The 13,495-nt window shown below is 46.5% G+C and overlaps 1 protein-coding gene across 1 annotated transcript; it reads left to right on the top strand.

The window, feature by feature from the left end:
* Window positions 1-1,362: 1,362 nt before the first annotated feature.
* On the top strand, window positions 1,363-13,403 carry LOC311247680 (protein diaphanous homolog 1-like; the record flags this gene model as incomplete). Its single annotated transcript, XM_084338691.1, has 8 exons — window positions 1,363-1,458; window positions 1,562-1,656; window positions 3,003-3,104; window positions 6,688-6,927; window positions 8,525-8,654; window positions 8,796-8,921; window positions 9,377-9,506; window positions 13,394-13,403. Coding segments are annotated over 8 exons (929 nt in total), but the record flags the coding sequence as incomplete, so codon positions are not given.
* Window positions 13,404-13,495: the final 92 nt, after the last annotated feature.

Below are 13,495 nucleotides of genomic sequence, written 5' to 3'. Positions count from 1 at the left end.
AAATGGCCACAAAAAGACTACAATTCCCACGGTTCAACATTTCCAAAATGGTCGCCCTTGCGACTAGACTTCATAAAATTGAAAAGTTAAATCTATCTAAAGGCACTTTTAACCTATTGCTAAACTAACGTATTGATGATAATATACATTCTACATGCTTCTGTGACATGTTAGTGATGTTAATACTTGAAAACGTTTGATATTAAAATCGCCAAATTTATGCAACACTCTGAAAAATATTGATTTATGACCAGATGTCATTTTGGGGCTCGGTACCGGTCTCGTCGGGTGGGACAGGTTAAAGGTTGAACAGTGGAGAAGATGACCTCCAGATATGTCTCTGTAGACCTCGTAGCTTGTGGGCTGGTACCGTGGGCTCTGGTACCGTGGGCTCTGGTCCAGACTCTTCAGATCCAACGCTGACACGCCTCTCCCCCGACGGTCACAACCCTGACCTTGTCAGAACATCTCAGCGTGATACAGTGTCTATCACACTGGTGGTTTTGTGTGCGTGTGTGTGTGTGCCTTTACAGTACGTCTCGTCTTTGTACGTGCACGCTTTGTGCCGCGTGTGCCCCCCCCAGCAGAAGGGGTGTCCAAACTTTTGACTGGTACTGTATATACAGTATATATATATTTTTTTTTATATTGGTATATCAATATACAGTAGATCTGATATATTGTCCAGCCCTATTGTCTCGTGTTTTTAGTATGTTATCGAGAAGGTATATCATTACATTACATTCATTTCATTTAGCTGACGCTTTTATCCAATAGCGATTTACAGATTAAGTAATTAAAGGGGAACTATCTTATAAATGGCCTTTTTGAGTGTTTAGCATTGTTTCCTAGCTATGTGAACTTATATTAATATGATCTATGTCTCAAAATTCTCATATTGGCGCATTCTTCCAATTCTCCTCTCACAATATTCACCCTCACTAAACTGAGTCATTTGAAAATGTGCCTATATGTGATGTCATAAAGACACTGCTGCATGTTAATGTTCAGGCGGGGCCGGCCCGGCGCAGTGGTTTAGGAGCCGCCCTGCAGCCCAGGCTCAAAACAGCTCGAGATCTTGAGGTAGAAAAATGCTGTTTTTGAGGACTTGATTAGAAATACAAAACAATGAATAAAAAAAAATATATATATTACAGAGGTGTTCCATAGACTCACAGGAATTGTGTAAAAGTGCCCAAATAGTGAAAGAAATAGTAAAATAGTTCCCCTTTAACAGAATTCTCTCTCTCTCTCCTCTCTCTCTCTATCTCTCTCGCTCTCTCTCTCTCGCTCTCTCTCTCTCTCTCTCTCTCTCTCTCTCTCTCTCTCTCTCTCTCTCTCTCTCTCTCTCCACACCTCCAGCCAAGAAGGACCTGGAGGGAGCAGAGGAGAAGAAGCAGGAGAAGAAGAAGGTGAAGGAGCTGAAGGTGCTGGACTCCAAGTCCTCCCAGAACCTCTGTAAGTCCAGGAACACCTCACACTCAGGACCAAGTCCAAATCCAAACTGCTGATTGGATGTGTAGAACTATGTCCTCATTATTTGATTGGTTGATTGTTCCAGCCATCTTCCTGGGGTCCTTCCGTCTGCCGTACGAGGAGATCAAAGATGTCATCCTGGAGATCAACGAGAAGGTCCTCACCGAGTCCATGGTGCAGGTACGTGTGTGTGTGTACGTGTGTGTGTGTGTATGTGCATGTATGTATGTGTGTGCAGTGTTTCCCCTACCATTAATAAATAAATCGGTTTTCATATAAATCAATCTTCACTAAGACATTAAAACGGTGGCGGTCGGGTGGCGTAGCGGAGATTGCGCTCGTCACCAATGCAAGAGGCTGCGGTCTCGACTCCCGGAGTCAGCGTTGCCCTGCGGCTTGGGCCGGTCGTCAATACTAACTCGTTTGGTTGAGTTAGGGGGAGGGAAGCCGTGGGTGGTAATGTGGCGTTGTGGACAGCGACGCCTACAGGTCAGGTCTGGGCGCCTGCTCAGCGGAGGCAGGAAATGGTGGGGGCAGCGTGACCTCCCACGCGTTACGCTTCACCAATGAGAGTCCTCGCTGCCAGGTGAAAAGAGAGCCACTGGCTGTCTCCACATGTGTCGGAGGAAGCATGCAGTGGACTTCAGGGTTCCCTTGTACCGACCAGTAGGAGGAACATGCGCACAACAACCAGGTAGGGGAGGGGGGGAATTGGCATAACGACTAAATTGGGATGGCGAGAAATTGGGATGCCTCCATGAGGCAGTGGGTTCGATTCCCGCTCCTCCTGGCAGTGTGTCGAAGTGTCCTTGAGCAAGTCGGTGTGTGTGTGAGGAACACAATTGTGAAGCGCTTTGGATAAAAGCTGTTATATAAATGCACCATATAATAATAATAATAATAATACATCCATTTTATATAGCGCTTTTCCATGTGCTCAAAGACGCTTAACCACATAATACCATTTATATGTCCTGTCTCTCACAGTCAACACACTTCCTGTCAACACACTTCCTGTCAACACACTTCCTGTCTCTCACTTGTCAACACACTTCCTGTCAACACACTTCCTGTCTCTCACTGTCAACACACTTCCTGTCAACACACTTCCTGTCAACACACTTCCTGTCAACACACTTCCTGTCAACACACTTCCTGTCTCTCACTGTCAACACACTTCCTGTCAACACACTTCCTGTCAACACACTTCCTGTCAACACACTTCCTGTCTCTCACTGTCGACACACTTCCTGTCTCTCACTGTCGACACACTTCCTGTCAACACACTTCCTGTCAACACACTTCCTGTCAACACACTTCCTGTCAACACACTTCCTGTCTCTCACTGTCAACACACTTCCTGTCAACACACTTCCTGTCAACACACTTCCTGTCTCTCACTGTTGACACACTTCCTGTCAACACACTTCCTGTCAACACACTTCCTGTCAACACACTTCCTGTCAACACACTTCCTGTCAACACACTTCCTGTCCCTCACTGAATCCACTTCCTGTTTCCTGCAGAACCTGATCAAACAGCTCCCGGAGGCCGAGCCGCTCAGCGTGTTGGGAGAGCTGAAGGACGAGTATGAAGACCTGGCTGAGGCCGAGCAGTTTGGAGTGGTGGTGAGAGAGAGAGAGAGAGAGAGAGAGAGAGACACAGAGAGAGAGAGACACAGAGACACACAGAGACACACAGAGAGACACACAGAGAGACACACAGAGAGACACACACAGAGAGACACACAGAGACACACAGAGAGACACACAGAGAGACACATAGAGACACACAGAGAGACACACAGAGAGACACACAGAGAGAGACACACAGAGACACACAGAGAGAGAGACACAGAGACACACAGAGAGAGACACACAGAGACACACAGAGAGACACACAGAGAGACACACAGAGACACACAGAGAGACACACAGAGAGACACACAGAGAGACACACAGAGACACACAGAGAGAGACACACAGAGAGAGAGACACAGAGACACACAGAGAGAGACACAGAGAGACACACAGAGACACACAGAGAGAGAGACACACAGAGACACACACAGAGACACACACAGAGAGACACACAGAGAGACACACAGAGAGACACAGAGAGAGAGACACACAGAGAGACACACAGAGACACACAGAGAGAGACACACAGAGAGACACACAGAGACACACACAGAGAGACACACAGAGAGACACACAGAGAGACACACAGAGACACACACAGAGAGACACACAGAGAGACACACAGAGAGAGACACACAGAGACACACACAGAGACACACACAGAGAGAGAGACACACACAGACACACACAGAGAGAGAGAGAGACACACAGAGACACAGAGAGAGAGAGAGACACACACACAGAGACACACAGAGAGACACAGAGAGACACACAGAGACACACACAGCAGTTTGGAGTGGTGGTGAGACACACACAGAGAGACACACAGAGACACACACAGAGACACACAGAGAGAGTGAGACACACACAGAGAGAGACACACAGAGAGACACAGACAGAGAGACACACAGAGAGAGAGACACACACACAGAGACACACACAGAGAGAGAGACACACACACACAGAGACACACAGAGACACACACAGAGACACACAGAGACACACAGAGAGAGACACAGAGACACACACAGAGAGACACAGAGACACACACACACAGAGACACACGCAGAGACACACACAGAGAGACACACACAGAGAGACACACACACACACACAGAGAGACACACAGAGAGACACACAGAGAGAGACACACAGAGAGACACACAGAGAGACACACAGAGACACACAGAGACACACAGATACACACAGAGAGAGAGACACACAGAGAGACACACAGAGACACACACAGAGAGAGACACACAGAGAGACACACAGAGACACACACAGAGAGAGACACACAGAGAGACACACAGAGAGACACACACACACACAGAGACACACACAGAGAGACACACACAGAGACACACACAGAGACACACAGAGAGAGAGACACACACAGAGAGACACACACAGAGAGACACACACAGAGACACACACAGAGAGAGAGACACACACAGAGACACACACAGAGAGACACACAGAGAGACACACAGAGAGAGAGACACACACAGAGACACACACAGAGACACACACACAGAGAGACACACACAGAGAGACACACACAGAGAGACACACACAGAGAGACACACACACACACACACAGAGAGACACACACACACAGACACACACACACACACATACACACAGAGACGCACACACACACAGACAAACACACACACACACAGAGAGACACACACACACAGACACACACACACACACATACACACAGAGACGCACACACACACAGAGACAAACACACACACACAGAGAGAGACACACACACACATATACACACACACACACATACACACAGAGACGCACACACACACAGAGACAAACACACACACACAGAGAGAGACACACACACACATATACACACACACACACATACACACAGAGACACAAACACACAGAGAGAGAGTTAATGCTGCTTCACTTAAGCAGTGATGACCAGCTGATGGAACATGACGGAGCAGGAAACAGGATGTGGAGGAGATGAAGCATAAAGGACCCAGTGATGATCAGGAGCTTCACACCATTAGACACGACATAGAGTCCACTGATGGGACATATCTGTGAAACCCCTTCAAATACACACACACACACACACACACACACACACACACACACACACACACACACACACACACACACACACACACACACACACACACACACACACACACACACACACACACACACACACACACACACACAAAGACGCATGCGCACAAATACACACACACTTTAATGGCCACCGGAATATGTGTATGTTGCCGAGCACATATAAAGCAGACGCATTAAGGAGAGACTGAACACATGACTCACTTCCTGTAGTCGTCACCCAATGAAATCACAGTAAATATTGGACCTTCTCTTTACAAGTTGATTTTTTGACACTAAATCGGATGTTTTTCCAGTATGTGTTTGTCTGAGACGTCGCGGTGTTAACCCTTTCACTGCCGCACTGCCAACCGGTTAACCCTTTCACTGCGACAATACACAGCAGGTTAACCCCTTTCACTGCCACACGACAGCAGGTTAACCCTTTCACTGCCACAATACACAGACGGTTAACCCTTTACTATCACAGGGAGACGAGAACCGGTCCATTTTTACGCCCCATTGCCGCTGCTTTCAATGCGTTGTCCTTCCTTATTGTAGTGTCTTTGTTTGCCTATGACGGGTATTACATTTCGCTCTAAGTGGTCTGATTAAATTAGTCTTAAAAAGTCTTACATTTAACTTGTTGAAACCTGCCGATACCCTGTATGAAAGCACCTTTCCCCTCCCTCTCTCCCTACCCTCTCTCTCTCACCCTCTTTCTCTCTCTCTCTTTCTCTACCTCTCTCTTTCTCCCTCTCCCCCCTCTCTCTCTCCCCCCTCTCTCTATCTCTCACCCTCTTTTTCTCTCCCTCCCCCCTCTCTCTCTCGCTCTCTCCCCCCCTTCTCTCTACACCTCTCTCTCCCCCCTCTCTGTCCACATCTCTCTCTCCTCTCTGTCTCTCTCCACCTCTCTCTCCCCCCTCCACCTCAACCCCCCCCTCTCTCCCCCCCATCTCTCTCTCTCTCCCCCCCTCTCTCCCCCCCATCTCTCCCTCCCACTATCCCTCTCCCCATCTCTCGCTCTCTCTCCACCTCCCGCTCTCTCTCCACCTCCCTCTCTCCACCTCTCTCCCTCCCTCCCACTCTCTCTATCCCTCCACCCTCTCCCCCCTCTCTCTCTCTCTCTGTCTCTGTCTCTCTCCATCTCTCTCCCCCTCTCTCTCTCCCCCCATCTCTCCCTCCCACTATCCCTCTCCCCATCTCTCGCTCTCTCTCCACCTCCCGCTCTCTCTCCACCTCCCTCTCTCCACCTCTCTCCCTCCCTCCCACTCTCTATCCCTCCACCCTCTCCCCCCTCTCTCTCCACCTCTCTCTGTCTCTCTCTCTCCCCCCCTCTCTCTCTCCCCCCATCTCTCCCTCCCACTATCCCTCTCCCCATCTCTCTCCCTCTCTCTCCCTCCCTCTCTCTCTCTATATCCCTCCACCCTCTCCCCCCTCTCCCCCCTCTCCCCCCCCCCCCCCCCAGATGTCCACGGTGAAGCGTCTGAAGCCGCGGCTTCACGCCATCCTGTTCCGGCAGCAGTTCGAGGAGCAGCTGAGCAGCGTGAAGCCGGAGGTGGTGTCTGTCACCGCCGCCTGCGAGGAGCTGAGGAAGAGCCAGACCTTCGCCCAGCTGCTGCAGATCACCCTGCTGGTGGGCAACTACATGAACGCTGGCTCCCGCAACGCCAAGGCCTTCGGGTTCACCATCTCATACCTCTGCAAGGTGAGACGCAGGTTGTTACGCAACACAAGGCCACAGACATGGCAGGTGAGGGTGCAGTGACACAAAGCCATGAAACTGTTTGCCAAAATAACAATATTTATTTACAAAAACACAGCAACACCGATGGCAAGGAGGACTACCTAGTGGCACCAAATCAAATACACAAAAGGAAAGGAAAACCCACCCTCCCCTTTACAGGCGCTGAACGCCCAAAAGTACAGGTGTTGGTGCGCACTCTAAAGCTGGTGTCTCTAACATCAGGTCACCTACGTGATGCAAAAAATTTAGACCCCAGGGTATCTTCCTGTCCTCAATGTCCCTGTGTGCGAAAACAAATGGATTAATACAGAGGAAACGAATCACCACAGGCTGGGTGAACAAGGGAACAAATATACAAAGGGTTAACAGAAATGTGCAACAAACTATAATGACTTAAACACAATACAATGAGCTATACCAGAATACCAGAGCTTCAGGTACCAGCTCTACACCATTCCTAATGCCCAAAAGGCCACAGCTCTACACAAGATACACAACACGAAAGACACTGTTCTACAATAAAGATTAACACCAAAGATATTTCCTATACTAACAGCAATGAACCAGAGCTTTAACCAGCTCTACCAAAACGGCACCAAAAGCCAGAGCTCTACCACCAAAGACACAGAGAGCTAGTTACCACCAAAGACACAGAGAGCTAGTTACCACCAAAGACACAGAGAGCTAGTTACCACCAAAGACACAGAGAGCTAGTTACCACCAAAGACACAGAGAGCTAGTTACCACCAAAGACACAGAGAGCTAACTGACACTGCACACAGGGAGGGGTTCTCATCCTGGCTAGCTCCTCATAGAGGGGGTGGGAGGGGTTCTCATCCTGGCTAGCTCCTCATAGAGGGGGTGGGAGGGGTTCTCATCTTGGCTAGCTCCTCATAGAGGGGTGGGAGGGGTTCTCATCCTGGCTAGCTCCTCATAGAGGGGGTGGGAGGGGTTCTCATCTTGACTAGCTCCTCATAGAGGGGGTGGGAGGGGTTCTCATCCTGGCTAGCTCCTCATAGAGGGGGTGGGAGGGGTTTTCCAGGTTAGCATCCAGATTGTTTCTTGTCCTCCTCTCTGCCACCACCTCTAGTTTGACCGTCTCGACTCCCACCACAGAGCCAGCACGATTAACACTTAACATACACACTTTAAACATGACATTCTTAAAGGACATTCCATGAATGCTGGGTCATGCGATGCTACAGCCTTTGGCGTTGCTCTCGTCTTTGCGAGGTCAAATTACATTTTCATACAATTGGAACAAGCCTAAGGCCTTTAGCTTTACCACACACACACACACACACACACACACACACACACACACACACACACACACACTAATGAACACACATTTCTGAAAAATAACACACATTTCCGTAAAATAGCACACATTTATGTAAGATAACACACATTTCTTTAAGATAACACACATTTCTTTAAGATAACACACATTTCTGCAACATAACACAAAGTCACTGAATAATCTAGGATTCATTACCTTTCATTGTCCCCCGTCTTTTCCAAAAACGACCCCGTCTGTTCCTCTGCGTCCAACCAGCTGCGAGACACCAAGTCAGCTGACCAGAAGCAGACGCTGCTGCACTTCCTGGCTGACGTGTGCCAGGAGCAGTACCCTGAGGTCATGACCTTCCCCGACGAGCTGGTCCACGTGGAGAAGGCCAGCAGAGGTAACGCTGGTCCACGTGGAGAGGAGGCCAGCTCTCCTGTCATGTATACTGTTTCTACGCTTAGAAAATGAGGTTGGACACTTCCATGCGGTTTTTAGCTTTAACCTTTGACCTCTTTAACCTTTGACCTCTCACATTTAGTATCGGCAGAGAACCTCCAGAAGAACCTGGATCAGATGGGCCGTCAGATCAAGACCCTGGAGAAGGATCTAGAAACCTTCCCTCCCCCGCAGAGCGACAAGGACCATTTTGTGGAGAAGATGTCGATATCCTGTTGATTCTAATCCGACGTTAGACGGTCTCTGGTAATAGATGTGTTGATACTGGTAATAGATGCACTGATACTGGTAATAGATGTGTTGATACTGGTAATAGATGTGTTGATACTGGTAATAGATGTGTTGATACTGGTAATAGATGTGTTGATACTGGTAATAGATGTTGATACTGGTAATAGATGTGTTGATACTGGTAATAGATGTGTTGATACTGGTAATAGATGTGTTGATACTGGTAATAGATGTTGATACTGGTAATAGATGTTGATACTGGTAATAGATGTGTTGATACTGGTAATAGATGTGTTGATACTGGTAATAGATGTGTTGATACTGGTTAACATACCGTTGTATTAGGTCCAGTACTGAAATGGTTGGGTACGGATCTGTGTACCTTTACACCCCTACTGTGTGTAGTACTGTTCCTTAGCCCGTCTCCGCACAGCTTCGTAGGCACGGCCCGGGAGCAGTACGAGAAGCTGGAGCTGATGCACAAGAACATGGAGAAGCAGTACACCGGACTGGGACTACTTCGTGTTCGACCCGCGCAAGATGTCCGTGGAGGAGTTCTTCGGTGACCTCAACAACTTCAAGAACATGTTCCAGGTGATCACATGCTCCTTTATTGATCCCCTGTTCCAGGTGATCAGATGCTCCTTTATTGATCCCCTGTTCCAGGTGGTGTGATGAGATGCTCCTTTATTGATCCCCTGTTCCAGGTGTGTGTGATGAGATGTCTTTATTGATCCCATGTTCCAGGTGATCAGATGCTCCTTTATTGATCCCCTGTTCCAGGTGTGTGTGATGAGATGCTCCTTTATTGATCCCCTGTTCCAGGTGTGTGTGATGAGATGCTCCTTTATTGATCCCCTGTTCCAGGTGTGTGTGTGATGAGATGCTCCTTTAATGATCCCTGTTCCAGGTGTGTTGATGAGATGTTACTTTATTGATCCCCTGTTCCAGGTGTGTGTGATGAGATGTTACTTTATTGATCCCCTGTTCCAGGTGTGTGTGATGAGTTGTTCCCAGGGTTCGCACAAGGTCCTTGAAGTCCTAAAGTGCTTGATTTGTTACCGAAAAAAGTCAATGCCTGGAATTCCTTGAAACGGCTAATGTTTCAACAAGGTGCTTAAAAAGTCCTGAAATTCAAATCAACTTTGTTCATCCATGATAAAATTGTTCTGAATCAAGAAATTGCATTTTCTTTGATCTAAAGTGACAGTGTAACTAATTGTCGGAAATTGGTTTAAGCCATAAATATTGGATCCTATTTTTTTTCAGATAAAAAAAAAATAAACCTGCATTTAAAAGTTAATTGTATCCTTTTAAATGCCCTTTCAAAATAAAAATATTGCTTGGGAAAGTACTTGAAAGTCATTGAATTCATTTTGCAATGTCTGTGGGAACCTTGTTTTCCTTTATTGCATTCAGGCGTCATAGCAGCATGGGGGGGGGGGGGGGGGGGGGGGTGAAAGACATAAATATAGGCAATACCATTTTATCTTAATGTCAAAATATGAGAAACATTAACAGTGTAAACAATACAATTAACTATATTGAGAAAAGTAAACGGTGTAATCAAAGGTGCAGATGAGGGTCTGTGTGCCCTTTGTTATCTAGTGTGTGTGTGTGTGTGTGTGTGTGTGTGTTCGTGTGTGTGTGTGTGTGTGTGTGTGTGTGTGTGTGTGTGTGTGTGTGTGTGTGTGTGTGTGTGTGCGTGTGCGTGTGTGTGTGAGCTTTTATCTTCACCTGTCTCAACTGTAGACAGGTGTGCCTGGTCTGTATGTCTCACTTAATCGGCCCCTCCCAGACTCCCTGCACACACACACACACACACACACACACACACACACACACACACACACACACACACACACACACACACACACACACACACACACTGGAGGAGCAGAGAGAGAGAGAGACACAGAGACCAGTAGATGAAAGAGAAGGAAGAAAAGATGATAGACTAGTCAAACATCGTGTGGGGGGGGGGGGGGGGGGGGGGGCACCTGTTCATATTGACATAATAATATGGAGCGTGTGAGGAGAGCAGATCAGAGGTTTATATTGTCAACTGCTAGTGTTGTTGTTGTCGCCGCCGCCCGTCGTCATGGCGTTTACCAAGTCCTTTGAAGTGTTTTTATACCCCCTATTCTAATCTGTGTTTTTTTTTTTTTTTTTATCCTTTATTTATCCAGGAATGTCCCATTGAGATACAATATCTCTTTGTTGGTATCTGCTGGGTATCTGCTGGGTATTAAAAGTCTTACATTTAATTTGTACAGGTATATCGTTTCTTTTGTGGCTGTCGGCAGATTAAATAAATAAACCGGCTCTTGATAGGCATTAAAGTGGCATTAAAGTGGCATTAAAAGGGTCTTAAAGAGTCTAAGATTTAACTTGTTGAAACCTGTTTCAGCTGAAGTAGATAATCCACTTAAACATAGACACTGCTATACATATCTCTACACACGTACAAAGTTATTGGGGGGGGGGGGGGGGGGGGGGGGCGACAGTGGAGGTACAGCGGTCGCCTGGTACTCGCAATGTTCCCGGTTCGATTCCCGGGGCAGCGTGTGTCGAAGTGTCACTTTAACCTCTAACCCAGGGTGGCCAACCCGCGCTCGCGAGCCGCATGCGGTTCTCTGCCATCAATGTGCGGCTTCCATCCATAAAAAAAAAATTATAATAATATTTAATTTTTTTTTTTTTATGTCACTCATTCCATAAGAGTAGAATAAACATTTACAATTTTTTTTAATGGTCCATTTGCATGTTCTTGTATCTGAATCTAGGACATATATGGATCAGTGTCAGAATAGTGTGTCTGTTACTAGGCTTGAGTAAATTGTAATGAACCAAAGAGAATATCAATTCTATTTAAATTTTTTTTTTTATCTTTGACTGTAAATAACACCATGCTAAATTTTACCAGACCTGAAAAATCTAAGCAAATGAATAAAGGGAAGATGATTAAACAGAAGGTTTTGTAGATACAGTACTGAATTCTGCCATCTTTTTATATGTAAATTTCTCCACATTTTTATCATATTGCAACACCGTTTTTTGCAAGACGTTCACAGAAAGGTAGAGAAACTAACTGCGTTCTGTTTTATGGCAATAACGTTCAGGTTTGTGGGAGATAATCCCAAAAAATAAGAGAAATTAAAAAGTAATCCAGAAGTCAGATGATTGACGGGGCTGGTGTGAGCTGGGTAGGGTAGTTTTTCGAAATTTGAAAGCCTGAGTCTCTTCCTTCAAAAGACTACACTCACTTTGGCTGTGCCACTCTCCTGTCAATATGCGCCGGTTTCCCACTCAATGCCATGAGATTTCTATAATCTTATATTTCACTAATAACAGTTAAAATAATTGGTAAACAAACGTAATGCTGAAAATATACACTTTTACTGTATATCTCGGGCTTAAGAGGTTAACCCTGTGAGGCCCAAATTAAAAAGACATTAGCAACTTCAGAGGGTGAGACATTAAACACATTACTATCAAATAGCATTGTGAGGCTGAACAACAGGACCAATTGACTATACATGTGCTTAAGGGAACTATCTTAGTTATAAATGGCCGGTTTTCAGTGTTTACCATTGTTTCTTAGCTATGTGGACTTATATTAATAGGATATATGTCTCTAATTCTCATATTGGCGCATTCTTCCAATTCTTTCTCACAATATTACCCTCACTGAACTGAGTCATCTGAAAATGTGCATATCTGTGATGTCAGAGATTTCTCAGCTGCATAATAATGTGGCAGTTGATGTGGCAGTTGGCACCAGGCCACACAGTGGTTGGAGCCCAGCCTCAAACGGCTTAAGATCTGAGGTAGAAAAATGCTGTTTTAGTACTGAGTAAGAAATACAAAACAATGCATTTTTTTTTGAAAAAACCTAGGTGTTCCATAGACTCACAGGAATTGTGTAAAAGTGCCCAATAGTGAAAGAAATAGTAAAACAGTTCCCCTTTAACATTTTTAAATAACATTATTTTTTAAATGGCTAAAAGTGATTTGTAATTTGCAACCGTGGGTCTCACACAGGGTACTTTAACCTGTGAGGCCCAAATAAAAAGACATTAGCAACTTCAGAGGCCAGAGGGTGAGACCTATAAACACATGAAGGGGTGCCGTGACTGAAATAAAAGGTTGAGAAACGCTGGTATATGGTGTGGCTCTTCTTTGTGGTACCACAGTCATTTTTGTGGCTCTTAGTCTCTGACTGGATGGCCCACCCTGCTCTAACCGCTCCCGATGAGCAGGTCGGCACCTTGCGTGTCGCCTCCCGCGTCGGTGTGTGAAGGTGTGAGGGAATGTGAGGAACAACTTGTAAAGCGCTTTGGATAAAAGCTGCTACTGTATATAAATGCACCGTTTCCACACCCAGTCTCACCCAGTGTCTGTGTCTCTGTGTCTCTGTGTCTCTGTGTCTCTGTGTCTCTCCCCCAGCAAGCTGTGAAGGGAGACCAGAAGAGGAGGGAGGGGAGGGAAGATGAGGAGAGCCAAGCTGGCCAGGGAGAAGCTGAGCGGGAGAAGGAGGAGAAGCAGAAG

Source organism: Notolepis coatsorum, assembly GCF_963971535.1.
Source record: "Notolepis coatsorum genome assembly, contig: SCAFFOLD_3161, whole genome shotgun sequence".
In the NCBI taxonomy this organism is placed as follows: domain Eukaryota; kingdom Metazoa; phylum Chordata; class Actinopteri; order Aulopiformes; family Paralepididae; genus Notolepis; species Notolepis coatsorum.
This window is presented reverse-complemented; position numbering and strand designations above follow the sequence as displayed.